Source organism: Mesoplodon mirus (genome assembly GCF_964341445.2).
Source record: "Mesoplodon mirus genome assembly, chromosome: 1".
Lineage (NCBI taxonomy): Eukaryota > Metazoa > Chordata > Mammalia > Artiodactyla > Ziphiidae > Mesoplodon > Mesoplodon mirus.
In genome coordinates, this window is record NC_138976.1 from 207,685,852 (window position 1) to 207,713,549 (window position 27,698).

General features: G+C 39.3%; 1 protein-coding gene across 1 annotated transcript; it reads left to right on the plus strand.

Annotated features, from left to right (window-relative positions):
• Nucleotides 1-27,698, plus strand: LOC309807184 (E3 ubiquitin-protein ligase RLIM-like; the record flags this gene model as incomplete). The annotated part of the gene is made up of 4 exons (XM_082626519.1): nt 1-159; nt 24,176-24,419; nt 25,747-27,066; nt 27,664-27,698. 4 exons carry the CDS (start codon nt 1-3, stop codon nt 27,696-27,698), a joined length of 1,758 nt encoding a protein of 585 aa, XP_082482645.1.

The window sequence follows — 27,698 nt, forward strand, 5'->3', positions numbered from 1 at the left end:
ATGGGGGCCATTTCATTGGTGCTATCCCGCATTGTCATCATTAGCCCCCAGAAGACAGATTCCACAGAGGTTTTCAAGTATGCTTGTATTTCTCTCATCAAAGAATGTCTTAATGTCTTGAAGAAGAATGTTATCGATGACCTCTGTGGGGGCATAACTGTGGGATAGTTGAGTGGGTTTTACATAATTAATCCACTCCAACATTCTCATTTTAAGTACATGGATTCCTTTGTCTACATTCTGTCAGATAAATTATGGCATCTTGCCCTCTTTGAATGTTACTGACTATTGAATCTATGTATCAGTCAGCCAAACAAGCCAACGATTAGAGCCAATTCCATCAGCTAGAGCTAATACTTTGAATCTCAGGTATGTTTTTATAATAAATTCAACCCCTTTCAACTTTATATTCCATCTTTCTCAGTCTAACACTTGTAAAACATATGCCAGGGCTTCCCTGGTGGCACAGTGGTTGAGAGTCCACCTGCCGATGCAGGGGACATGGGTTCGTGCCCCGGTCCAGGAGGATCCCACATGCCACGGAGTGGCTGGGCCCGTGAGCCATGGCCACTGAGCCTGCGCGTCTGGAGCCTGTGCTTCGCAACGGGAGAGGCCACAACAGTGAGAGCCCCGCGTACTGCAAAACAACAAACAAAAAAACCCAACAAACCATATGCCACACACACATTCTACAGGTTTCTGCTGATACACATTAGCAGGATATAGCATTTCTTTTGATGTATATGCTAACTCCTACCAGGGTGGACATTATACTTGCCTCCTGGGGCCTGGTGGAATCTGACTGTAGTTTTTAGGATGCAGTAAGTGCTGATGTGGGTGGGTCTTGAGAAAAGTAGAAATTTCCTTGAAAACTAACCTATTTAGATGAGGTCTTTAGAGATATGTTAAGTAAGGGAAGGTTAGTTTCCTCAAATGGGGAGGAAGAAGGGTGGTTTCCTTTGGCGAGGAAACCAAAGGAAGATTTGGGTTAAAAATTTTCATATTAATCTGAGTCTGCCTACCTGCACTTATCCTAAATACTCAATATATCCTTATCTTAATGCCCAGCTCTTCCTGATCAATGTCCTGATATTAATCTGTGAGACTTAGCACAGATGTACCTTGAACTTGCATTTTAATTCTGCAACTCACACTTTTAGATTTGAAACTTGATCCTCAGCCATGTCTGCTGTGTGGCTATAAGACGTGAGAAAATTTTAAGGCCCTCAGTGTGGCTCTCTGTGACTTCCCATGCCTCGATCTGAGAGTTTAAACACCTAACATCTTTTAACATTAAGTGTAAACATTTTCATTTTGTAAGCTCTCTGGTGCTATAAGAAGCAGCTAATGGTCCCCGTGGTGCTTGTAGTTATTACTGCTGTAATAGACAAAATCAGCTGCCGCTTGACATGTAAAAGTATTGTCTTCAACTGGCAATATGTTCAAAGCAAATATTGCTGGTAATTTATTTATTGCTTCCACTACTCGGAAGAAGCACTTGTCTTTGCATTGGCAATGGAGTCACTACTACATTCAAGCTCAAAACCTTATTCCAGAGTCCCATCTTGAGCATCTTTTTCCCGGGATTACTCATGCAGGACAGGAAATCTGCTTCAGGAAGTTTAGAAAGTAGATTTTAATAAAAGGAGCTTGTTTCAAAAGTTATAAAATATGGAGTCAAATGAAATAGGAAGGCAACCTAGAGTTTGGAAAGACTGAATCCCCTAAGCAGAACTGGAATGAATGTAGAGACTGCTGGTGGGTGCTGGGGACATGGAGGGAGAAGCCCTTGAGCAGGAATTGGATGCATGAGGGAGACGAAGCCTCAGTTGTATGTACAACTCAAAGAAAGAGGTCATTCTGGGTTCTCCCCTATCCCCTTCTTCCAAACTCTCACCAGTCCTTCCTTTACTCAAAATTAATTGGAAGCTAGTTGCCAGTGAATCCTGGGAAACCGAGTTTTCAGGAGTCAGTCCTCTAAAATAAAAATCAGAGCTGGAAAAAGAGAAATAGTCTTTAAAAATTATTCACACAAATATGCCATCCCTTTACGATAACTTCTCACATTCCAGTTCACTTGTTCACATACCCCACCACTATGATAGTACTTTGACGCAAGTCTGTTTACCCCCTTGCTTTCTCCTGATACTGCCTTTGTATCTCTCCTTACTCTCTTACATTCCAATGTCCATTATCTAATAGTGTGTTTGTCCCTAGCCCTGTTCCAGTGTCTTTTAATTATGCTGGATCAACCCAAACCATTGCTTTCTCTTTTCTTGACCTCCAGCTTTCAAAGTCTTCCCAAGTAAAGTGTATAATAGTTTAGATTGTTTCCTTTATAAATTCATGATCACTAACCTAAAAGGTCCTTTAATATTGCCCTTTAATTCTGCTACATTAATCTGGACCCATCATTTCCCACTCTTTACAGTTTGTTCTCTCTTTCTGCACTATTCTTTGTTTTTTTAAAAAAATCTTTATTGGAGTATAATTGCTTTACAATGTTGTGTTAGTTTCTGCTGTATAACAAAGTGATTCAGCTATTGCACTATTCTTAAATGGCATGTCCCCACCATTTGCTATAATATCAGGAGATAATCTCTTTTAATTCACAGAAAAGAAAAGAAAAAACATTAGGAGAACTTTCCTGTTAATTAACATAATAGAGTTACTACATCTGCTGCCATCTTTATCTCCTTTGGTAATTTAACAGAACAGAGGCTCTATTCCTACTAAACCCAATTCCCTTACTCCTGATTTGGATTGCATCACCTTGCACTCTCTAAGGATCCTTATTTTGTTCAATACCTTCTCTAATCTGGATCTTTTCCACTATCTTTTTTAAACATTCTAAAATCTTCCAAATTGGGAAAAATAATAAAGAAGAGTAAAGCAAAAAAGAAAAGCAAAACCAAACTCACCTTTCTCCACCTGACTTCTATTACTAATTACCACACTATCTCTTCTTCAAAGGCACAGTTTTTAAAATAATTCTTGAAAATGTTTTTCTATATCTTGGCAATTGTGAATAATGCTTCAATGAACATGAGAGTGCAATCTTTTTGAGATCCTGATTTCAGTTCTCTTATATATATATATATATATACACACACACACATATATATACATATATATATATATATACATATATCCATTCAGAAGTGGGATTGCTAAATCATATGATAGTTCTATTTTTAATTTTTCGAGAAGCCTCCATACTGTTTTCCATAGTGACTATATACCATTTTGTATTCCCACCAACAGTGTACAAGAGATCCAATTTCTCCATATTCTCCCCAGTACTTGTTACCTCTGTATTTTTGAAAGTAAGCATCCTAACAGGTGTGAGGTGATATCTCTTTGTGATTTTGATTTGCATTGCCCTGATGATTAGCGATGCTGAGTACCTTTTCATATACATTTTGGCCATTCATATGTGTTCTTTGGAAAATATATATTCAAGTTATTTGCCCATTTCTTAATCGAGTTATTTGGTTTATTTGCTACTTAGTTGTGGGAGTTCCTTATAAATTTTGGATATTTACCCCTTACCAGATATATGATTTTCAAATATTTTCTCCCATTCCATTGGTTACCTTTCCATTCTGTTGGTTGTTTCCTTTGTTGTGCAGGAGCTTTTTATTTTGATGTAGTTCTACTTGTCTATTTTTGCTTCTGTGGTCTGTGCTTTTGGTGTCATAGCCAATAAATCATTGCCAAGATCAATGTCAAGAAGGTTTTCCCAAAATGTCCATCGACAGATGAATGGTTCAAAACATGTAGTATATATTTACAATGGAATATTTTCAACTTTAAAAGAAGAAGGTGGTTCTACCATTGTGGCAACAGGGATGAACCTGGAGGACAATATGCTAAGTAAATAAGCCAGTCACAGAAGGGCACATACTGCATAATTCCATTTATATGAGGTATCTAAAATAATCAGACTTCATGGAAGCAGAGAATAGAATGTTGGTTGCCAGGGGCTGGGGAAAGGGAGAAATGGGGAGCTGTTGTTCAACAGGTATGAATTTTCAGTTATACAAGATGAGTAAATTCAAGAAACCTGCTGTACCAATAGTGTCTGTAGTTAACAATAGTGTTAAGCACTTAAAATTAGTTAAGAGGGTCAATTTCATGTTAAGTGTTCTTACCACACACAGAAAAAATGGGACACAAGGAAGCTTTTGGAGGGGACAGATATGTCTATTACCTTGATTGTGTTAATTGTCTCATGGGTTTATGCACATGTCCAAACTCATCAAATAGTATATATTAAACATGTGCCATTTGTTGTGCATCAGTTGTACCTCCATAAAGCTGTTTAAAAATGTTTATCTATATTTGATATCTTCACTTTATTACTTCCTTCTCATGCTTCAACCCACTCCCAATAGAATCCATCTTTTATTACTCCAATGAAAAGGTACTTCATAAGTTATTTCCAAATCCATGGATGCGATGTGAAAATTTTATCCCCTACTTACTTGACCTATAAGTAGGATTTGCTTCTGTCTTTGAGACTTGATTTTCCTTGACCCAAAAACTCTTCTGGTTTTCCTTTAATCTCTGCGGCAGTTCATTCTCTATCTTCTTTGCAGGTACGTATCCTTCTCCTCAGACATTAAATGTTGAAATTCTGCAAAATTCAGTTCTAGGCCATTATGTCCTCTCACTCTAGAACTCATAATATGATTTCACAGAAACACACAGCTTCAGTTACCAACTCCATAAAGTTTGGACATTTGTGTACCTGAGACCTCTAATCTGAATTCTGTAAATCCAGTTGCTTATTTAACATCTAAATCTGTTCATTTAAAATATACATAAAGCTAAATACTCATGGTCTCCCTAAACTGCCGAATCTCTCCTCCTTTATTTTCATTTGTCTTAGTGTGTAGTGACACCATTCACCCAGTTGTATAAACCAGGCACCTAACAATAATCCTTGAGTTCACCCTCTCGCATCAGCCACTATATCCTATCCATTATCAATCTTATCCATTTTACCTCCTAGATACTTCCTTAATCTATCTAATGTCCTCTATCTACTCATCGTTGTAAGTGGTAAATTAATGCATGAATATAAATTTCCCTGATTGCTTTGCTTGCTACCTATAGTTTTTATGGCAGAAAAATTTATATAAAAAAAAATCCGGAGTTCCCTGGTGGCGGAGTGGTTGAGAATCTGCCTGCCAATGCAGGCGACACGGGTTCGAGCCCTGGTCTGGGAAGATCCCACATGCTGCGGAGCAACTAGGTCCGTGAGCCACAATTACTGAGCCTGCGCATCTGGAGCCTGTGCTCTGCAACAACAGCGGCCGCAACAGTGAGAGGCCCGCGCACCGTGATGAAGAGTGGGCCCCACCTGCCGCAACTAGAGAAAGCCCTCGCATGGAAATGAAGACCCAACACAGCCATAAATAAATAAGTTAATAAATTAAAAAATATATATATTAAAAAATCCGTTCATCTTCCCTATATCTTCCCTTCTGTTCCTCCATCCTCCTGTCCCCATTTCAAGCAAGTATCCAGGACTCCCTAGAAACCTCTTCCTCAGGAAATATGCCATTTCTAAGCATCAAGGTGTGAAGGAGGAGATTACAAGGCACTTGGAGGATTAAAAGCCATTGAGTACAACAAGCACTGCCTGACACTACCTTTTTACTGGATAAAGCCTTGGAGCTGCACCAACTCATTAGAGGGATGTAGTTGAGAGAGATATAGGGAAGGCATGTAATAGGCATGAGGTATCTATCTCATCAAATATTTCAACATCCCAAACATTATACAGGAACATTTATAAATGGGACATAAAGGTACAGGTGTCCCGGTCTCAGAAGACCAGAAGGACCTCCACAACACTTTCATGTTACAGGGTTTTTATACCACTTTGGCTGTATAAGGTACCTCTAATAATGGCTGAGTCTAAATTCTCTACCTGCTCAGTTATTTAAAGAATTAAATTCATTTAAATCAAGTAAAGAAACAGTAGGCTTATAGCAGCTCATAACTGCTTACTTTTAAAAATTTATTTATTTATTTATTATTTTTGGCTCTGTGTTGGGTCTTCGTTGCTGCACGCGAGCTTTCTCTAGTTGCGGAGAGTGGGGGCTACTCTTTGTTGCAGTGCGTGGGCTTCTCATCACGGTGGCTTCTCGTTGCGGAGCATGGGCTCTAGGTGCGCGGGCTTCAGTGGTTGTGGCGCATGGGCTCTAGAGCGCAGGCTCAATAGTTGTGGCACACGGACTCTAGAGTGCAGGCTCAGTAGTTGCAGAACATGGGCTTAGTTGCTCCGCGGCATGTGGGATCTTCGGGAACCAGGGCTGGAACCCGTGTCCCCTGCATCGGCAGGTGGATTCTTAACCACTGCGCCACCAGGGAAGCCCCTTAAATGCTTACTTTATGTAGAAATGCTGTCACCAATATATGGCAAGAACTTTGCTTGTATAATTTACACTAACTGGTATAATACACCTTCTACAAGAAAACTGAACAAGAATGAACTAGGGAGCAAAACATTTTTATCCTTTGAGCCATTCTGTTTTTAAGGGTTCTTGTAAGCTCTGATGTTTTATATCTGAGAGAAAGAAAAAAATTTTTTTTTAATTGGAAATTTAGAGATTTTTTTTTAAACTTAAAATGAAAGATCTTGGTAGTAATCGAGTGTATAGTATTGTCATGTGTTTTATCATTCAATTTATAGAACTAATTGCCCATGTGTTCTTATAATAGGGGAGGAAAAAATAACGGTTTTAATCCCAGTATAGATATTGCATGATAAAAGGAGAATGATGACCATCTCCATTTCCAAAGGGAGAACAGGAATTCCAAACATGCTATGCCATAAAACGTTTAATTCAGCATTTTAAAATATTTTGAGCATTTTGAACTCAATGTTTTGTAACTTCTAAAAAAGTATAATGTATATACATAATTTCCACACATTTAAAATGAGTTGTTAAATTGTTGAGCCCTGACTTCTTTCTCAAAATTAAGGTATGCTAGTCGGACCTGAGAATAGCCTCCAGAGGGCGACCAAGTTTCATCCCTGCAAACAACTGCATCAAAATTTAACATTGCTTCCAACAAAAGCAAGGACTTTCTAAAGTTAAAATTTGAAAAGCCAGTGATAATAGTTAATCCTTGAAAAAATACCATGACCCAAAGTCTGAATAGCTCTGCAAATATTGGTTGTTTAAGAAGGAGACCACCTCTAATTTGATGGTTTAGTAGAGCAAGGGTCTTTGGATCCAGACAAATCTCACAAAGCTACTAGATCAGCAAAACTTGTCATCAGTTCATGCATGCTCTAATTTTCCTGCTCCCTGAAGTCTACCTATTCTAAGCACCTTATATTAGCAGGGTTTGGCTCTTGCATTTCAACAGACGTAAGGCCTTAAATTCAAGGGTCAGCTCTACAATTGGTTGATATATTACTTTGTAAACAGAGTTTCATCTACAGAATGGGATAAATATCTTCCTTATGTCTCATTGTTTTGTGAGTATTAAATTAGATAAATATATGAAAACACTTGACACAATGACTGGTAGGTAAACTTACTTTCTGCCCATTTCTTTTGCCCTCCCTTTTTTTCTCCTTAAGTTGAGAAAGATAGGATCTTATTATGTCATTCACTTCAATGTTTTAGTGCTATATCACTCTTCCATTACTTTTCCCCAAAGTATATTTTTAAAAATCTCACAGAAATAAAGTAGTGATTAAGTTTAAATAATTGATATTTCTCAATCCCTAGACAGAAGTATATCTAATAAAAGTAGGTTTGTTAATCCTTGACTGATAATGACTAGAAAATAAAGAAGTATTTCTAATTGGGCAATCCATCCAATTGGCTCTCACCGTGTACCAATGGATTATTTTTTTTTCTACTTATTTCATCTTTTTTTTTTTTATAACAAATTTAATCAGTTATACATATACATATGTTTCCATAACCCCTCCCTTTTGCGTCTCCCTCCCACCCTCCCTATCCCACCCCTCCAGGCGGTCACAAAGTACCGAGCTGACCTCCCTGTGCTATGCGGCTGCTTCCCACTAGCTATCTACCTCACGTTTGGTAGTGTATATATGTCCATGCCGCTCTTTCACTTTGTCACAGCTTACCCTTCCCCCTCCCCATATCCTCAAGTCCATTCTCTAGTAGGTCTGTGTCTTTATTCCTGTCTTACCCCTATGTTCTTCATGACATTTTTTTTCTTAAATTCCATATATATGTGTTAGCATACAGTATTTGTCTTTCTCTTTCTGACTTACTTCACTCTGTATGACAGACTCTAGGTCTATCCACCTCATTACAAATAGCTCAATTTCATTTCTTTTTATGGCTGAGTAATATTCCATTGTATATATGTGCCACATCTTCTTTATCCATTCATCCGATGATGGACACTTAGGTTGTTTCCATCTCCGGGCTATTGTAAATAGGGCTGCTACGAACATTTTGGTACATGTCTCTTTTTGAATTATGGTTTTCTCAGGGTATATGCCCAGTAGTGGGATTGCTGGGTCATATGGTAGTTCTATTTGTAGTTTTTTAAGGAACCTCCATACCGTTCTCCATAGCGGCTGTACCAATTCACATTCCCACCAGCAGTGCAAGAGTGTTCCCTTTTTTCCACACCCTCTCCAGCATTTATTGTTTCTAGATTTTTTGATGATGGCCATTCTGACTGGTGTGAGGTGATATCTCATTGTAGTTTTGATTTGCATTTCTCTAATGAGTAAAGATGTTGAGCATCCTTTCATGTGTTTGTTGGCAGTCTGTATATCTTCTGTGGAGAAATGTCTATTTAGGTCTTCTGCCCATTTTTGGATTGGGTTGTTTGTTTTTTTGTTATTGAGCTGCATGAGCTGCTTATAAATTTTGGAGATTAATCCTTTGTCAGTTGCTTCATTTGCAAATATTTTCTCCCATTCTGAGGGTTGTCTTTTGGTCTTGTTTATGGTTTCCTTTGCTGTGCAAAAGCTTTTAAGTTTCATTAGGTCCCATGTGTTTATTTTTGTCTTTATTTCCATTTCTCTAGGAGGTGGGTCTAAAAGGATCTTGCTGTGATTTATGTCATAGAGTGTTCTGCCTATGTGTTCCTCTAAGAGTTTGATAGTGTCTGGCCTTACATTTAGGTCTTTAATCCATTTTGAGCTTATTTTTGTGTATGGTGTTAGGGAGTGATCTAATCTCATACTTTTACATGTCCCTATCCAGTTTTCCCAGCACCACTTATTGAAGAGACTGTCCTTACTCCACTGTACATTCCTGCCTCCTTTATCAAAGATAAGGTGACCATATGTCCGTGGGTTTAACTCTGGGCTTTCTATCCTGTTCCATTGATCTATCTTTCTGTTTTTGTGCCAGTACCATACTGTCTTGATTACTGTAGCTTTGTAGTATAGTCTGAAGTCAGGGAGCCTGATTCCTCCAGCTCCATTTTTCGTTCTCAAGATTGCTTTGGCTATTCGGGGTCTTTTGTGTTTCCATACAAATTGTGAAATTTTTTGTTCTAGTTCTGTGAAAAATGCCAGTGGTAGTTTGATAGGGATTGCATTGAACCTGTAGATTGCTTTGGGTAGTAGAGTCATTTTCACAATGTTGATTCTTCCAATCCAAGAACATGGTACATCTCTCCATCTGTTTGTATCATCTTTAATTTCTTTCATCAGTGTCTTATAATTTTCTGCATACAGGTCTTTTGTGTCCTTAGGTAGGTTTATTCCTAGATATTTTATTCTTTTTGTTGCAATGGTAAATGGGAGTGTTTCCTTGATTTCACTTTCAGATTTTTCATCATCAGTATATAGGAATGCCAGAGATTTCTGTGCATTAATTTTGTATCCTGCTACTTTACCAAATTCATTGATTAGCTCTAGTAGTTTTCTGGTAGCATCTTTAGGATTCTCTATGTATAGTATCATGTCATCTGCAAACAGTGACAGCTTTACTTCTTCTTTTCCAATTTGGATTCCTTTTATTTCCTTTTCTTCTCTGATTGCTGTGGCTAAAACTTCCAAAACTAGGTTGAATAAGAGTGGTGAAAGTGGGCAACCTTGTCTAGTTCCTGATCTTAGTGGAAATGGTTTCAGTTTTTCACCATTGAGGACGATGCTGGCTGTGGGTTTGTCATATATGGCCTTTATTATGTTGAGGAAAGTTCCCTCTATGCCTACTTTCTGCAGGGTTTTTATCATAAATGGGTGTTGAATTTTGTCGAAAGCTTTCTCTGCATCTATTGAGATGATCATATGGTTTTTCTCCTTCAATTTGTTAATATGATGTATCACGTTGATTGATTTGCGTATATTGAAGAATCCTTGCATTCCTGGAATAAACCCCACTTGATCATGGTGTATGATCCTTTTAATGTGCTGTTGGATTCTGTTTGCTAGTATTTTGTTGAGGATTTTTGCATCTATGTTCATCAGTGATATTGGCCTGTAGTTTTCTTTCTTTGTGACATCCTTGCCTGGTTTTGGTATCAAGGTGATGGTGGCCTCGTAGAATGAGTTTGGGAGTGTTCCTCCCTCTGCTATATTTTGGAAGAGTTTCAGAAGGATAGGTGTTAGCTCTTCTCTAAATGCTTGATAGAATTCGCCTGTGAAGCCATCTGGTCCTGGGCTTTTGTTTGTTGGAAGATTTTTTATCACAGTTTCAATTTCAGTGCTTGTGATTGGTCTGTTCATATTTTCTATTTCTTCCTGATTCAGTCTTGGCAGGTTGTGCATTTCTAAGAATTTGTCCATTTCTTCCAGGTTGTCCATTTTATTGGCATAGAGTTGCTTATAGTAATCTCTCATGATCTTTTGTATTTCTGTAGTGTCAGTTGTTACTTCTCCTTTTTCATTTCTAATTCTATTGATTTGAGTCTTCTCCCTTTTTTTCTTGATGAGTCTGGCTAATGGTTTATCAATTTTGTTTATCTTCTCAAAGAACCAGCTTTTAGTTTTATTGATCTTTGCTATCGTTTCCTTCATTTCTTTTTCATTTATTTCTGATCTGATTTTTATGATTTCTTTCCTTCTGCTAACTTTGGGATGTTTTTGTTCTTCTTTCTCTAATTGCTTTAGGTGCAAGGTTAGGTTGTTTATTCGAGATGTTTCCTGTTTCTTAAGGTGGGATTGTATTGCTATAAACTTCCCTCTTAGAACTGCTTTTGCTGCATCCCATAGGTTTTGGGTCGTCGTGTCTCCATTGTCATTTGTTTCTAGGTATTTTTTAATTTCCTCTTTGATTTCTTCAGTGATCACTTCGTTATTAAGTAGTGTATTGTTTAGCCTCCATGTGTTTGTATTTTTTACAGCTCTTTTCCTGTAATTGATATCTAGTCTCATAGCATTGTGGTCGGAAAAGATACTTGATACAATTTCAATTTTCTTAAATTTACCAAGGCTTGATTTGTGACCCAAGATATGATCTATCCTGGAGAATGTTCCATGAGCACTTGAGAAAAATGTGTATTCTGTTGTTTTTGGATGGAATGTCCTATAAATATCAATTAAGTCCATCTTGTTTAATGTATCATTTAAAGCTTGTGTTTCCTTATTTATTTTCATTTTGGATGATCTGTCCATTGGTGAAAGTGGGGTGTTAAAGTCCCCTACTATGAGTGTGTTACTGTCGATTTCTCCTTTTATGGCTGTTAGTATTTGCCTTATGTATTGAGGTGCTCCTATGTTTGGTGCATAAATATTTACAATTGTTATATCTTCTTCTTGGATCGATCCCTTGATCATTATGTAGTGTCCTTCTTTGTCTCTTCTAGTAGTCCTTATTTTAAAGTCTATTTTGTCTGATATGAGAATTGCTACTCCAGCTTTCTTTTGGTTTCCATTTGCATGGAATATCTTTTTCCATCCCCTTACTTTCAGTCTGTATGTGTCTCTAGGTCTGAAGTGGGTCTCTTGTAGACAGCATATAGATGGGTCTTGTTTTTGTATCCATTCAGCCACTCTGTGTCTTTTGGTGGGAGCATTTAGTCCATTTACATTTAAGGTAATTATCGATATGTATGTTCCTATTCCCATTTTCTTAATTGTTTTGGGTTCATTATTGTAGGTCTTTTACTTCTGTTGTGTTTCTTGCCTAGAGAAGTTCCTTTAGCATTTGTTGTAAAGCTGGTTTGGTGGTGCTGAACTCTCTCAGCTTTTGCTTGTCTGTAAACGTTTTAATTTCTCCATCAAATCTGAATGAGATCCTTGCTGGGTAGAGTAATCTTGGTTGCAGGTTTTTCTCCTTCATCACTTTAAGTATGTCCTGCCACTCCCTTCTGGCTTGTAGAGTTTCTGCTGAGAGATCAGCTGTTATCCTGATGGGGATTCCCTTGTGTGTTATTTGTTGTTTTTGCCTTGCTGCTTTTAATAGGATTTCTTTGTGTTTAATTTTTGACAGTTTGATTAATATGTGTCTTGGCGTATTTCTCCTTGGATTTATTCTGTATGGGACTCTCTGTGCCTCCTGGACTTGATTAACTATTTCCTTTCCCATATTAGGGAAGTTTTCAACTATAATCTCTTCAAATATTTTCTCAGTCCCTTTCTTTTTCTCTTCTTCTTCTGGAACCCCTATAATTCGAATGTTGGTGCGTTTAATGTTGTCCCAGAGGTCTCTGAGACTGTCCTCTGTTCTTTTCATTCTTTTTTCTTTATTTTGCTCTGCAGCAGTTATTTCCACTATTTTATCTTCCACCTCACTTATCCGTTCCTCTGCCTCAGTTATTCTGCTATTGATCCCATCTAGAGTATTTTTTATTTCATGTATTGTGTTTTTAATCGATGCTTGATTCATCTTTAGTTCTTCTAGGTCCTTGTTAACTGTTTCTTGCATTTTGTCTAGTCTATTTCCAAGATTTTGTATCTGGGAAATAGAATCTTGGATCATCTTTACCATCATTATTCTGAATTCTTTTTCAGGTAGAGTGCCTATTACCTCTTCATTTGTTAGGTCTGGTGGGTTTTTATCTTGCTCCTTCTCCTGCTGTGTGTTTTTCTGTCTTCTCATTTTGCTTATGTTACTGTGTTTGGGGTCTCCTTTTTGCAGGCTGCAGGTTCGTAGTTCCTGTTGTTTTTGGTGTCTGTCCCCAGTGGCTAAGGTTGGTTTAGTGGGTTGTGTAGGCTTCCTGGTGGAGGGGACTAGTGCCTGTGTTCTGGTGGATGAGGCTGGATCTTGTCTTTCTGGTGGGCAGGTCCACGTCTGGTGGTGTGTTTTGGGGTGTCTGTGGACTTTTTATGATTTTAGGCCACCTCTCTGCTAATGGGTGGCGTTGTGTTCCTGTCTTGCTAGTTGTTTGGCTCAGGGTGTCCAGCACTGTAGCCTGCTGGTCGTTGAGTGAAGCTGGGTGCTGGTGTTGAGATGGAGATCTCTGGAAGATTTTCGCCGTTTGATATTATGTGGAGCTGGGAGGTCTCTTGTGGACCAGTGTCCTGAAGTTGGCTCTCCCACCTCAGAGGCACAGCACTGACTCCGGGCTCCTCAATTTGGGATGATGTGTTGTCTATTCATGTATTCCACAGATGCAGGATACATCAAGTTGATTGTGGAGCTTTAATCCGCTGCTTCTGAGGCTGCTGGGAGAGGTTTCCCTTTCTCTTCTTTGTTCTCACAGCTCCTGGGTCTCAGCTTTGGATTTGGCCCCGCCTCTGCGTGTAGGTAGCCGGAGGGCGTCTGCTCTTCGCTCAGATAGGACAGGGTTAAAGGAGCAGCCTCTTCGGGGACTCTGGCTCACTCAGGCCGGGAGGGAGGGAGGGGCACGGAGTGCGGGGCGAGCCTGCAGCGGCAGAGGTCGGCGTGACGTTGCACCAGCCCGAGGCGCGCCGTGCGTTCTCCCAGGGAAGCCGCCCCTGGATCCCGGGACCCCGGCAGTGGCGGGCTGCACAGGCTCCCGGAAGGGCGGTGTGGGCAGTGACCTGCGCTCGCACACAGGCTTCTTGGCGGCGGCAGCAGCAGCCCCAGCGTCCCACGCCCGTCACTGGGCTCCGCGCTTTCAGTCGCGACTCGCGCCCGTCTATGGAGCCCCTTTAAGCAGCGCTCTTAATCCCCTCTCCTCGCGCACCAGGAAACCAAGAGGGAAGAAAAAGTCTCTTGCCTCTTCGGCAGCTCCAGAGTTTTCACGGACACCCTCCCGGCTAGCTGTGGCACATTAGCCCCCTTCAGGCTGAGTTCTCGCCGCCAGCCCCAGTCCTCTCCCTGCGCTCTGACCGAAGCCCGAGCCTCAGCTTCCAGCGCTGCGCGCCCCGGCGGGCGAGCAGACAAGCCTCTCGGGCTGGTGAGTGCCGCTCGGCACCGATCCTCTGTGTGCGGATCTCTCCGCTTTGCCCTACCCAGGTATGTGGGGAGTTTCTTGCCTTTTGGGAGGTCTGGGGTCTTCTGCCAGCGTTCAGTAGGTGTTCTGTAGGAGTTGTTCCACGTGTAGCTGTATTTCTGGTGTATCCGTGGGGAGGAAGGTGATCTCCGCGTCTTACTCTTCCGCCATCTTACCCGGAAGTCTATTTCATCTTTATTAAAGCTACAACACAGAGAACATTAGTTGAGTTAACTTTGTAACTGCCCTTTCTCATTATTCCTGACCTGTTTCTAACTAGCAGACAGTTACTTTTGATTCTTCTGAGAAAGTTTCTAAAGCATTGCTTTTCTTTATAAAATAACCTTCCTGAAGGTAATGCTAATTTTAACTACTGATCAAGATGGCCTTAATGTGTCCCTCAGTTTGGCTCAACTTCAGACAGGTTTTTTCTTTACCATAGGCCCTTAACCTCCCTTTTCTGAAAACATTTACTTTAAGAAACTTGAAATTGTAAATTCTTTCTCTGCCCCTTTGAGATGTAAATTTTCTCCTAGTCACTTGATACTTTTCCAACCCAGAAATGTCTTTCTCAAGGACCTGGGAGTCAGCTCTTTGAAATATAACCTTCAAGAAAGGTATTGCCCCTACTTCCCAGTCTCTGTGGGGAGTATAGGAGCCTAACTTTGATAAGAGCCAAAGCAAACAGAGATGGTCTAATTATATTGACCAACCTCTTCTCCAGCATCCTCTACTATTTTTCCTACAGCTCATCCTGGCATCTAAAAACTTCCATGCCTTTTGTTTCAGCAGAACGGAGTTCAGTCTCTCTCCCCTATTACAGAATCATCTTGAGTAAAGTACTCCTTGCCTGTTTAACCATCTGGTGCAATTTTTCTTTGACATCACTCCATCACATACTCCAAACTGCCTACCACTTTCAGATTAATCTTATAAAACTTTGTATATGTGCTGCTGAAGTGAGCACAATCTTTATAGAACTTTGAATCACTCCCTATTTCCTGTGGCATGAAGCCCACCATTCAAACTTCTCCACAGTCTTATACCTTCCAAACTCATTAGTGTTCTCTTCCAATTCCTGAATTCTCTCCTCCAATAATATTAGTACATTTTCTTCCTAAACGTGGCTAACATTTCCCCATTTTGAGATTTCATGTCTCTTCTAATTTTTTTTTAATATTTGGAAATTTTATTATACTGTATTTGCCCATAACAAATAAAATAGAAATTGTTTCAAGTCTTTGCAAATAAATTTAATACAGGGTATTAAGAACACCAGTGATGAAACTTCTGAGAAGTAAAGAAGGGCCACCTAGATAATGGAGTGATTAGTAGGAACAGGAATTTACTTTTACCCCTATGCTGGAAAGGCAGAGTTAAGCAGAGGGTTGTAAAGGAGTCCAGGGCCAGGTTAAATGATCATCAATGTCAGACCATACCAGTTCTGTCTCATTGGAGTTGGAGCCATGGAAGTTACAAAGTTGCTGCTGGAGAATCTTCACAAAGTAGAGGAAGAAAGGGAGAAATCTCGTAGCTTATCCCTAAACTCCCATATACCATCAGTTGCTTCTTTTTGGCTGCACCTGATCAGAAGTAAGCTGCCTGTATGAGTCTGCTATCATGTGATACAAAACAGATTCAAGAAGGAACAATGACTAAATTCAAGAAAAAGCAGCCCAAAACTAGTATTTTTGCTTGAATGTTGTGCAACAGTCTGTTTTCTGTATTTTTCTAACTTTATTGAGATGTAATTGACATATAGCATTGTGTAAGTTTAAGGTGTACAACCTGTTGGTATGTTACATGTTGTGAAATGATTACCACAGCGGAGCTAGTTAACACAACTCCATTACCTCGCATAAATAACATTTTTTTTTCGGTGAGAACATTTAAGATCTACTCTCTTAGCAACTTTAAAGTATATAATACAGTTCTGTTAACCTCAGTCACCATGCTGTAGATTAGATTCCCAGAAATTCATGTGCTAACTGGATATTTTACCCTTTGGTCAACATCTCCCCATTTCCCCCAACCCCAACCCCTGGCAACAACCATTCTATTCTCTGTTTCTCTGGGTTTGGCTGTTTTAGAGTCTACAATTTAGTTATATCATACAGTATTTATTTTTCTCTCTCTGACTTATTTCACTCATCATAATGCCCCAAGGATCCATAAATGTTGTTGCAAGTGGCAGGATTTTCTTCTTTTTCATGGCTGAATAATATTCCATCTATGTACGTACCAAATCTTCTATATCCATTTATCCATGTATGGACACTTTGGTTGTTTCCATTTCTCGGCAATTGTGAATAATGCTGCAATGAACGTGTGAGTGCAGATATCTCTTTGAAATAGTGATTTCATTTTCTTTGGATATATATACACCCAAAGCAGGATTGCTAATGTATGGTAGTTTTCTCTTTAATTTTTTGAGGAGACTCCATATTGTTTACCATAGCGGCTGTACCAATTTACATTCCCACCAACAGTGCACAAGGGTTTCCTTTTCTGCATCCTTGTCAACATTTGTTACCTCTTAGTCTCTTTGAGGTGATAGCTCGTTGTAGTTTTGATTTGCATTTCCCTGGTGATTAGTGATGTAGAGCATCTTTTCATGAACCTGTTGGTGATTTGGATGTCTTCATTGGAAAAATTTTTATTCAGTTCTTCTGCCCAAGTTTTAATTGAATTGTTTGAGAATCTATATCTATCTATCTATCTATCTATATATATATATATATAGCCATTGTATGAGTTCCTCATATATTTTGGATATTAAGACCTTATCACATACATGATGTGCAAATATTTTCTCCCATTCTGTAGCTCGCCCTTTCATTTTGTTGATTGTTTATTGTTCTGTGTAGAAGCTTTTTAGGTTGATGTAGTTATATAACAAGTTGTATATAACAAGTTATATAACAAGTTGTATTTCTCTTGGTGATTTTAAGATTCCCTTGTTATCTTTAACGTTGACATTTTAATTTTCATATTTCTTGGTATGGATCTCTTTAGGTTGACCTGCTTTGGAGCTCTCTGGGCTTCCTGTATCTGGATGTCTGTTTCTTTCCCCAGGTTAGGAAAAGTTTTCAGATATTATTTCTACGAATGTTTTCTGCCCCCTTTTCTCTTCTCCTTCTGGAGTTCCTATAAGGTGAATGTTATTCCATTTGATGTGCCATAAATCCCTTAAGCTATATTCATTATTTTCATTCTTTTTTCTTCCTTATTCTCTGATTGGATGAGTTCCTCTGACCTGTCTTTGAGTTCACCTATTCTTTCTTGTGCTTCATCTACTGTATTTCTAAGTTCAATTATTGCATTCTCTAGTTCTGTGACTTCTATTTGGAACTTTCTTATATCTTCTGATTCTTTGTTGAAGTTCTCATTGTTTTCATCCATTTTCCTTCTGAGTTCAGTGAGCATTTTTATGACCATAACTTTGAACACTTTATCAAGTAAATTACTTATGTTCATTTCATTAAGATTTTTCCCTGAGGTTTTATTTTGTTCTTTTTTTGGAGAATAGTCCTCTCTTTCTTCATTTTGCTTGACTCTCTGTGTTGGTTTCTATGCATTAAGTGAAATAGCCACATCTCCCAGTCTTGAAGAGCTGTGTGACAGATGAACCTTGTCATTTAACCCTGTCTACTCTTGGTTGCCTCTCAAATCTTTGTGATTGTCTAAGCAGTTTATTTTTAATAGACCTGGCACACCACCCCAGCAGTTGAGGGTGTGCCAAGACAAATGAGCAACCCAAAGTGGAGGATCTCAGGCAGTACCTAGATTCAGGTTGATAGGAAGCCAGAAAATTTGGTAACAGCTTTTAAAGAATGCAAATATATTTAGCCTTGTGAGATTGCAAGTGTAAGCCCTGCTGCGCCCCAGAAGCAAGCAATCTGAAGGTGTTCCCCGGGGAGCAGTCACAAGAAAACAGTGCTTCACATAAGTGTACAAGCTCCATTCTGGGAGATACCAGTGAACTGTAGTAAGGCAGAGTGAGGGTGGAGAGATGGCACCCCCAGCCTACCTTCCCCGAGAGCACATCCGTAGCCTCTAGATGTGTGCTGAACCTGAAGTCTGCTCTTAAGTCTTGTCCCTACTAGCAAATAGGCTTTTTTCATGTAAAGACTGGGGCTGTGTCTCAGTCTGATGTGTAGTGGTACATCCTGGGGGTGGTATCCTGCCAAGAACTGTCTCTCCAATTGTTACAGTCCCATGGGACCCAGAAAAGAAATCCCTCCTGGCCTCCAGAGCCAGGTGATCAAGGAGCATCCCCTGAGTGGAGGCCACAAAAATGGGATCTCCTGTCTTGGAGATTCTGGGTCTCTGGAGCACATCAAAAGGAAAGTGTGAAGATGATGCTTACTGGCTGAGTGAGGCGGTGGGAAGAGTGCAAAGATGACACCATTTGAATAAAGGGAAAGAGGGAAAAGAAAAAAAGAAAAAGAAGAAGAAAAAATATATATATAGCAAGACAGAGGAAGAGCAGGGAAGAAGGAGCCAGCTGGCTGGAGCACAAAGTTGTCACCTGCAGGAAAGGAAAAAGGGGAAAAAAGATGGCACCTTTCAGTTTTATCAAGGCAGAGAGAGAGCAGGAAGATGGCACCTGCCAGCCTCTGTCCCTGGGGAGTATTCCAGCAGGCCCCTGTTCCTCAGATTAATGCTGTAAAATTGGGAAGTGAGTCTCTTTCACAAAAAGTCAGAGTGCTTTTCAAACAAACAGAATATTATTTATGTATATGTAAGTTTATTTATTTATTACAATAATCTAGGAGGTAAGACTTTACAAATAAACAAATGTGCAGAAGTATGAACTAACTTGCTTGTGAATAACAGACCTGGAGCATGCCTCAGAGAAAGTGTGTAAAATGGCTCAAAACTAGAGAAAGCATAGAAGCAAACTAACCACTGACACGGCACTAATAGAAAAGCTATCAAAAGTCTAAATCTGGGCTTCCCTGGTGGCACAGTGGTTGAGAGTCCGCCTGCCGATGCAGGGGACATGGGTTCGTACCCCGGTCTGGGAAGATTCCACATGCCGCGGAGCGGCTGGGCCTGTGAGCCATGGCCGCTGAGCCTGCACGTCTGGAGCCTGTGCTCCGCAGTGGGAGAGGCCACAACAGTGAGAGGTCCACGTACCGCAAAAAAAAAAAAAAAAAAAAAAAAGTCTAAATCTGAGCAGAACCAGGAAGAAAGGAAATCACAAGAGGGATGAGACCTTGCTAAATAAATACATTTTTATTTCCATAATTAGAGGTAAGAATAAGGAAGAGATGAAACTAATTCCTAGTGTCAAGCCTATGTAAGTGGAAAGGGTGTGATTTCAATTAACAAGAATTTCTTGTTTAGATTCAAAACAAGTATTTGTGTCAAAGAACCAATTCCAGTAGATTCCATGAGACATGCATATTTATATTCATTTTTCTGCATCAATGCTTTTAAACTTTTAACCCATCCTTCTGGTAGGAAAGAAAAAGACATAAATATATGAAATATCTTATCAAGCTTTAATTATGTTTACTTCTTGATTTAAAATTACTCTTTATTAAGTTAAAACGAAGATATTCTAGACTAACTCCAAAGCAGAATTGAAATGGCACACGAAAATGATCAAACATGATTCAAGCATCTCATTTAACTGAGATTTTACTACGTTTGTGTAATGATGTCTAAAATTGTGTTTTCATTAAACATAGCGGAGTAGAGCGAAACAGGGAGAGTCATCCTATAGACCTTGTTTGAATCTAAACATATTATCTATTACTGTAACTTTGAGAAAATCACTTAATTTGCATCAGCCTCCATGCCTTTATCTCTGAGAATAGTAATACCTCTCTTGCATGGGGCGTGAGATCAAATAAGTTAAAACACAAGCAGAGTGTCTAGCAATTACAGTTGCTCAGTAAATAGCTCTTAATATTACCAATGGTCTCTGATGTGGGAAAACTATTACATAATAAAAAGATCCTTAATCTGGTATCTTTAAAATCAGGCTGAATGCAAAGAACTTCAGATTTTATGTCCTCCCTTTTTTTATTTTTACCCAGAGAATAATGCAATTCAGAAAACAGAGGGAGAGATTAATTTACACTTCAACTGAAAAGTCATCATTATAAGATTTTTTTCATCATGTGCTATAGTACATTAAATATAACCATAAAATCTTTGTTACCTCTCTATTGAAAGGTAGAATGTGGTGTCCCACTTCTTGAATATGGGCTGATACAGTGGCTTATTCAATCAACAGAATGCAAGAGAAAAGGTGTTCTTGCACTTGTGAGGTTAAGTCATAGGAAGACTTACAGATTCCAGCCAAGTCTCTTGAGATGTTTACTTTGGGTGAAGCCACTCACTACGTAAGAGTTCAACTACTTTGAGATACCCAGGTTGCTAAGACTCCAAAACTACACCGAGAAATTTCATGGAGAAAGACAGAGACAGAGAGGAAACCAGCCCCAGATTTTTCAGCCTGTGCAGCCCACCTCAAGCCCCAGATTTGTGAATGAAGATGCCATCTTGGTTGGACATTTCAGCACCAAAAGATGTGACTCAAAGAAAACTTAGCCAGAACCAAGGCCCCAGACATATGACACCAGTCAAGTTGTCTAATCTATCTCCAATCATTCAAGCCACCACAACTGAGGCCCAGTCATGATGGAGCAGAGATGAGCCATCCCCAGTATTCTTTATCTTTATTCTTAGCTCACAAAGTCCTGACTATAACAGCATGGTTTCTATTGTATCTACCACTGCGTTTTGGACTGGTTTGTTATACTGCAATAGGTATCTGGAATATATGTCTTGATCATTTCTTACAGTTCTAAAGCCACGGAACTCCTTTTACCCATATTCAGGGAGAATGCTATCTCTTGCTTATTTTCAGTCTCCCTTTGAGTCATAGAATCTGTTCAGAAGCTTCCTTGGACAGAGTCAGTAAAAGAAAACTCTTGATTACAAAACTCCATTATTACAACCAGGATAAAAGAACAGCCAAATCTGCTCACACACACCCCATTTTTTCACCATATCATAAACAATGGATTGGCCAAATTTTTAAGTGCTTGACTCTGTTTGAAAGTAAGCAGCTTTCCATCTTCAACCTCTTCCCCTCCAACTCAACTTCGAGTGATGCTCTAGTCAACCTCCGGACTTCCTGATGCACCTCCCATCTCTGAAATGAGAAGTGAAGAAAAAACATCTTCAGAAGACTTCTGATATCAAGACAAGGGATAGAACAAAGGCCAAAGCAGCAATATTGCCATCCAGAGGAAAAACTACTGAACCTACACTGCAATACTCAGAAGGAAAGTCAAGACATGAGAGAACTAAGTGTAAAGCACAGCTATATTGGTGGCTTCTATTTAAATAATCAAGGTCAATAAGTAGGTCTCTGGGATGATGATCCCTATACCCTGTTACTTGCACCAGAATTGGGACATAACCAGGAACAAATAATTCAGGAAGCTAGAGTCATTGACACTGAGAGCCAACTACAGGGAACACCAAACATCCGGGGCTATTAATAGTTCATGTGCTTCTGTACCTAAATTTGGAAAGACTGTAAGACTTTCTGAATCTTCAGGTAACTTGCATACTATTCTAATCATAAGCAATCATGCTCCCTCTTAAGCTAAACCATACAACTTCAGAATCAGGTGTAACTTCTTATTGGTACCACTGTCCACTAAGCAAAGACAGAAATACAGAAGTAATCCTGACCCCTGCCTTTCCCTCATATATTCCCCCTCCCCACTTTTCCCTCTTTCCCACATATTACTAGGTTTAATCAGTTCTGCTGCCTAGAGATCTGTTAAAGTCCTTCATTGTAATCATATTCCTTTGCCCTGATTCAGATCCTTGTCATCACTAGCCTAGGCTGCCCTCTATCTATTTCTGACCCTCCCATCTGAACTGTTGCCCTTCATATTCATCCTCAACACTACTATCAATATTATTTCTAAATTGCAAATTTGACCATCAACTGTCTAAAGACTTCAACATCTTTCCATTGCACTAATGATAAAGTCCAACTTCTAAACATGTCATAAAGGTCTCCATTTTTTGGCCTTGCTCTGCCAATTTAACTAATGTCTTTTTTTAGTAATTAAAATCTACTATCCTTGTTGTTTTATGAGTGTTAGCAGTTGCTGTTCTCACTTTTGAAAATATTTCCCCCTTTCATTCACTTAGGAAACTCCTATTCATCCTTTAAACCCCAAATGCAGTGAAACCGATTTTCTCTCTCACTCAAATCACTTTCTCCTCAAAACTGTAATTTTACCTCTGTGTAGCTCAATTGTTTGTTATACTCTAATGACAACAGATTCTTAAATATACTCATCTTTGTATCTTAATATCCGATAATATGACTGACATTTAACAAACGCTAAACATACTTGACACTTGAATTGATTGAATTGAATTAAACTGAATCAATCACTCTCAAGAACACTAACGATTGTGAGGGTTTCCTGCATCAAGAGTACAAATCACGCTGAATTTTCATAATACTGCTAGTTTTGATTGAGGCACAGCAAACAAGTTTACAACAGATTTCCCCTGTGAAAAGAATAACTTCAGTAAAAGATAACAAATACACTCAGAAGTCCATAAAGGAGGCAGGGTAGTCTAGGGATTCTGTTCTCATCCAAAGTCTTGCTGAGATTTGATTCAGAGGGGAAAGATTGATTTTTCTAGCTTAAGTTAAACGAGACATCGAACAAATGTCAAAAGCAGGACATAGACTTAGATTCTTCACTGTCACACCAGTAAAGTTACCATCCTTCCATCTCCTTGAGAACAAACAAGAAAGCCTGCTGTGGACCATGAACAAAACAACAACTGTGAATTTACACAGCTCCTTCAACTTCTAAGCTGTGTACTGAGAGTGAATTAGAGGTCTCCTCCAGATAGCATTGCAAATGAGCGTTATTTTATTTTCACCAAGCCTTTCAGGTGATACATGTGACAAAATCAGCAAAGTCAGTACTCACTGTGGCAGACAAAGTAACTATTATGTATCTGTCCTAAAAGTTCCTGTGATGTTCTGGCTAGTTTTGCTTAAGTACTATTTATAATATTTATGAGAAAGGAGGACAAAAATGAACCTGATGCTTTTGTGGAGAAGGAATTCCCTGGCTGAGCAGAAAAGGCTGCCAAAGTTTTGGTGTTTCTTGTTTGTTTGAAACAAGACTGAAGGACCATATAATGCAAGATGAAGCCATTAACAGTTAAAAGGGAGAGGACACACTAAAGAGACTCAGCCAGGGCCCTGGTAAATTATCAAAAATTGTGGGCTTTCTTAGTGAGAGTCTAGGATTTGAGAAATTCATGAGAAAAGGCGGAGGTCCCTGGGCACCTGAAAATGAGAATTGCTGCATTGAACTAGGCTGACTTTGGCATGGCATTTTGAAGAAGGCAGTCATATGGAATGTAACGAATAAATAGAGTATATCAGAGCCTGAAAACGCCTCCTGAAAACCTGAGAATAGGCTCCTGTGGGTGAAACGAGGTGAAGCACGGTGCTTGGTACACTATAAACCCTCAGTAACATTGGCTGGTTTTGAATGAAATGAAACCTAACCTGAATCCAGTCCCTACTCGGTAACAGCGGGGAAGATAATGGGTGCCTAGGCAACGTCTAGCAAGTTCTGGGCTAGAGGCGGCTCCCAACTGTTGCGTCACCAGGGGCCACAGAACTGAGTCGGGAAGGGAGAAGGGAGGAATCTGTGCGGAGGGTCATCCGACTGAGTCGGAACCGGACACTCTGGCAGGAAGTAGAAAGCGAAGAAAACGAAACGACCACTGGTGAATTTCAACACCACGTCGTGAATTTCAGATAATTTTCCACTTGTTTATTAAGGTGGAAAACTCGGATTCCAACGATGAAGGAGATGGAGTTTCGGCCCAACACATAAGTCAAACGGACCGATTGGTTCGGGAAGAAGATTTCTCCAGGTTCGTAAATAATCTGAGTGAAGAAGATTACGAACTTATGAGAGACAACAATCTTCTAGGCATTCCAGGTGAAAGTACGGAAGAAGAGTTGCTGAGAAGACTTCAGCTAATTAAAGAAAACGCACCACAAGACTCAGATGAAAATACAGGTATATTTTGCTTTTGGAGGGAATAGGGTGGGATGAATAAGGAACTTCATAATAGGAAATAGTAACTTCATAATTTTAAATAGTAAATTATACAGAAGTGACTTACATTAATTTGGTAAGTAACTTCTCATAAAAAGAACTGGCATTTACTTGATTTTTGGTGAGCATGTCAAGGTATGTTTGCTTGTCTTCCTGATTCACATTTGGGTTGTTTTAATTGGGAAACAGTGCAAAGTAGCCTATTTGTATTTTTCTTGGTTTTCTACCTCAACTGAAAGTCCCTCGTACTTCCTGAATTATTTTTTCTACATAGACATGTAAAAAAAGCAAACAGAAATATTCTCCAGTGGGGACAATTGTGCTCTCTTCAACACCTGGGGACATTTGGCAATGGCTAGAGATATTTTTGGTTGTCACAGGGGAGGCATGGGTGTTACTAGCATCTAGTGGGCAGAGGCCAGGCATGCTGCCAAAGATCCCACAATGCACAGGATAGCTCCCCAAAACAAAGAATTGTCCAGCACCAAAATGTCAGTAGTGCTAAGGCTGAGAAACCCTGCTCGAACCTCAGGTCTGGTGCCTTCCCTCCCAGTGTGAAGTAGAAGATTTTGCTGTCTAATGAAGAGGATACTATAATACTTTGGCTCTTGAATATGGTCTTATATGTACCATGCTAGGTTCAGTCTATTCATTTGATCTGACCTTCAATTTAATGTCAATTAAAAATCTTGTTAACATTAAGAAGTATTCAAACTGCAAACACTTTTAAACCTATAAAACTTGTTTATGTTTGGGCAATAACCTTATATTTTAAAACAGCTTATCTATTATCAAAAGCACATAAGTGAAGAGCCTACAAGTAGTCATGTTGGAGACTAATGAAAATTAGACAATAATGTAAATTGAACTAAACTACTAGCATTGTACCTTAACTGGTGTTTACCTTGTTTAATTGCATTAGTGTTTTGACAGTGGACTGAAAAAAAAGTCTCTTGACATTCCTCCGACAGTGGTACACAGGGCTGTGTATATGATGAAATACTGAAAAATAGACTTCCTCCGGATTCCCTTTTTAAAAAATTCTCTAAGTTTATCTAGGATTAGCTCACTCTTTTTGGATGGAATCGAAACTTTTCTACCTTTACTTATAAATCTACACAGTGCAGTTTATAAAATATTAACTCTATAAATGTGAAATCAGTTGAAAACATCTGAGTATTTAAGTTCTCATTTTTTGTTTTTGAAACAAAGTTTCAGAGTGCTATTTTATGATGGTTCTAATTTTGGTAGTTCTTTTATGCACCCTCCCCATTTTTTTTGTTAACAGACAGAGGAGACTCTTCAGATGACGTGTCTAGTGGTGACTCTCTAATAGACTGGCTTAACTGTTCTGGACAAACTGAAAATATGACAAGTGGACAAAGAGAAAACCAATCTTGGAGGGAAGAGAGCCAAATTAATCCTAAAAGTGATCAGTTCATATTCAGTTTAGAAATAAATGCTAACCTTGATAATGGGAGTCCAAATCCAGAGAATGAATATGTAGCATCTGCAAGACTTCCCAGAAGAGAAAATATGGAAGACAGCCAAAGGCAAATGGAAAGTCCACAATCTGAATCAATATTTACAAGACCATCTATGTCTGAACAAGATACAACTGAAACATTAATGGAATTCCCACCTACCACAAGTCAGCGAAGAGCAAGAAGTAGGAGCCCAGAGTATCGGAGAACCAGAGCAAGAATTGAAAGTTGGTCACCTCCACGTTCACTTAGGGAAATTGTACAAAGACTTAATCATAGTATACCCTCTCAGAATTTTGAGCAGCCTCTGCTAAGTGAGAATGTGAGATTTTCTAGAACTGAGCACCAAGAAATATTGAGACAGCAAATGACTGGATTTGAGTTGCAAAATAGCGGTCTTATTGAAACTTCTAGAACAAGGAATGCCGTTCATGGAGAAAATTCTCCAGATACAACCAGCAGTGGTGAATCTTGGGGAATGTGGGAAATATATCCAACCATACCCTTCAATCTTGAAGTAGGACAACTTTATTCTGGAGCATATTCTCGGAGAGACAGCAGAGCTAGTAGAACTCAGTTAACATCCGAGACACCAAACAACACTGTCACTTCTGAAAGTGAACGAGGACTGAGGCATATGTATTCACATTCTGAGCAGGCAGGTGTGAGAGCTTATGTCAATACCATTAGAAATTCCGTTTGCAGAACTTTAAATACTAGATTAAATGATACAACATCTGTTCCAATTCAGAGCACGTTAAGGCAGACAATGGCAGAATTTAGTAACTCAAGTAACCTTATGGACAGTGACAGTAATTTAGAGCATAGTGTCTCACCTCCAAGTCAAAACATGGAATGGCTAGAGTCACCTAATGGTAGTAGTAGTGGTACATTTGGTTCTGATTCAAATGCTAGCTATGATACCCATTCAAGTTCCACACTGAGTTGGCATTCAAGCCACAATTGTATGTCTAGTTACAGTTCTAGTCCTATTTCCGGTTCCAGCTCAAGTGATGAAAATTCAGGAATTAGCTCACTGATGTTTGAAGGCAGTGAAGAGACAAACTTATCATCAGACTTATCATCAGAGACCAGCCAAGGGGGTAGACAAATTATCCTTGACAGTAATTTAGAGCATAGTGTCTCACCTCCAAGTCAAAACATGGAATGGCTAGAGTCATCTAATGGTAGTAGTAGTGGTATATTTGGTTCTGATTCAAATGCTAGCTGTGATACCCATTCAAGTTCCACACTGATTTGTCATTCATGCCCCAATTGTATGTCTAGTTCCAGTTCTAGTCCTAGTTCCGGTTCCAGCTCAAGTGATGAAAATTCAGGAATTAGCTCACTGATGTTTGAAGGCAGTGAAGAAACGAACTTATCATCAGACTTATCATCAGAGACCAGCCAAGGGGGTAGACAAATTATCCTAATAATGTCTGATGAAAGTGACTCTGGGTCCTCCCATAATCTGCAACAGTTTTTCCTCTTAAATGAAGATGATATATACCAAACTACAGGACTCACCAAAGCACAGATTGACAATTTGGCTGTAAGATCTTTTGGTGAAAATGATGCACTAAAAGCCTGTAGCATTTGCCTTACAGAGTACACAGAAAACAGCAAGCTTCGCATACTACCTTGCTCCCATGAATATCACATTCACTGCATTGATCGCTGGCTGTCTGAGAACTCTACCTGTCCGATTTGTCGTGGGGAAGTAGTGGATTCCAATGAGAGTGAAAATCCTGATTGA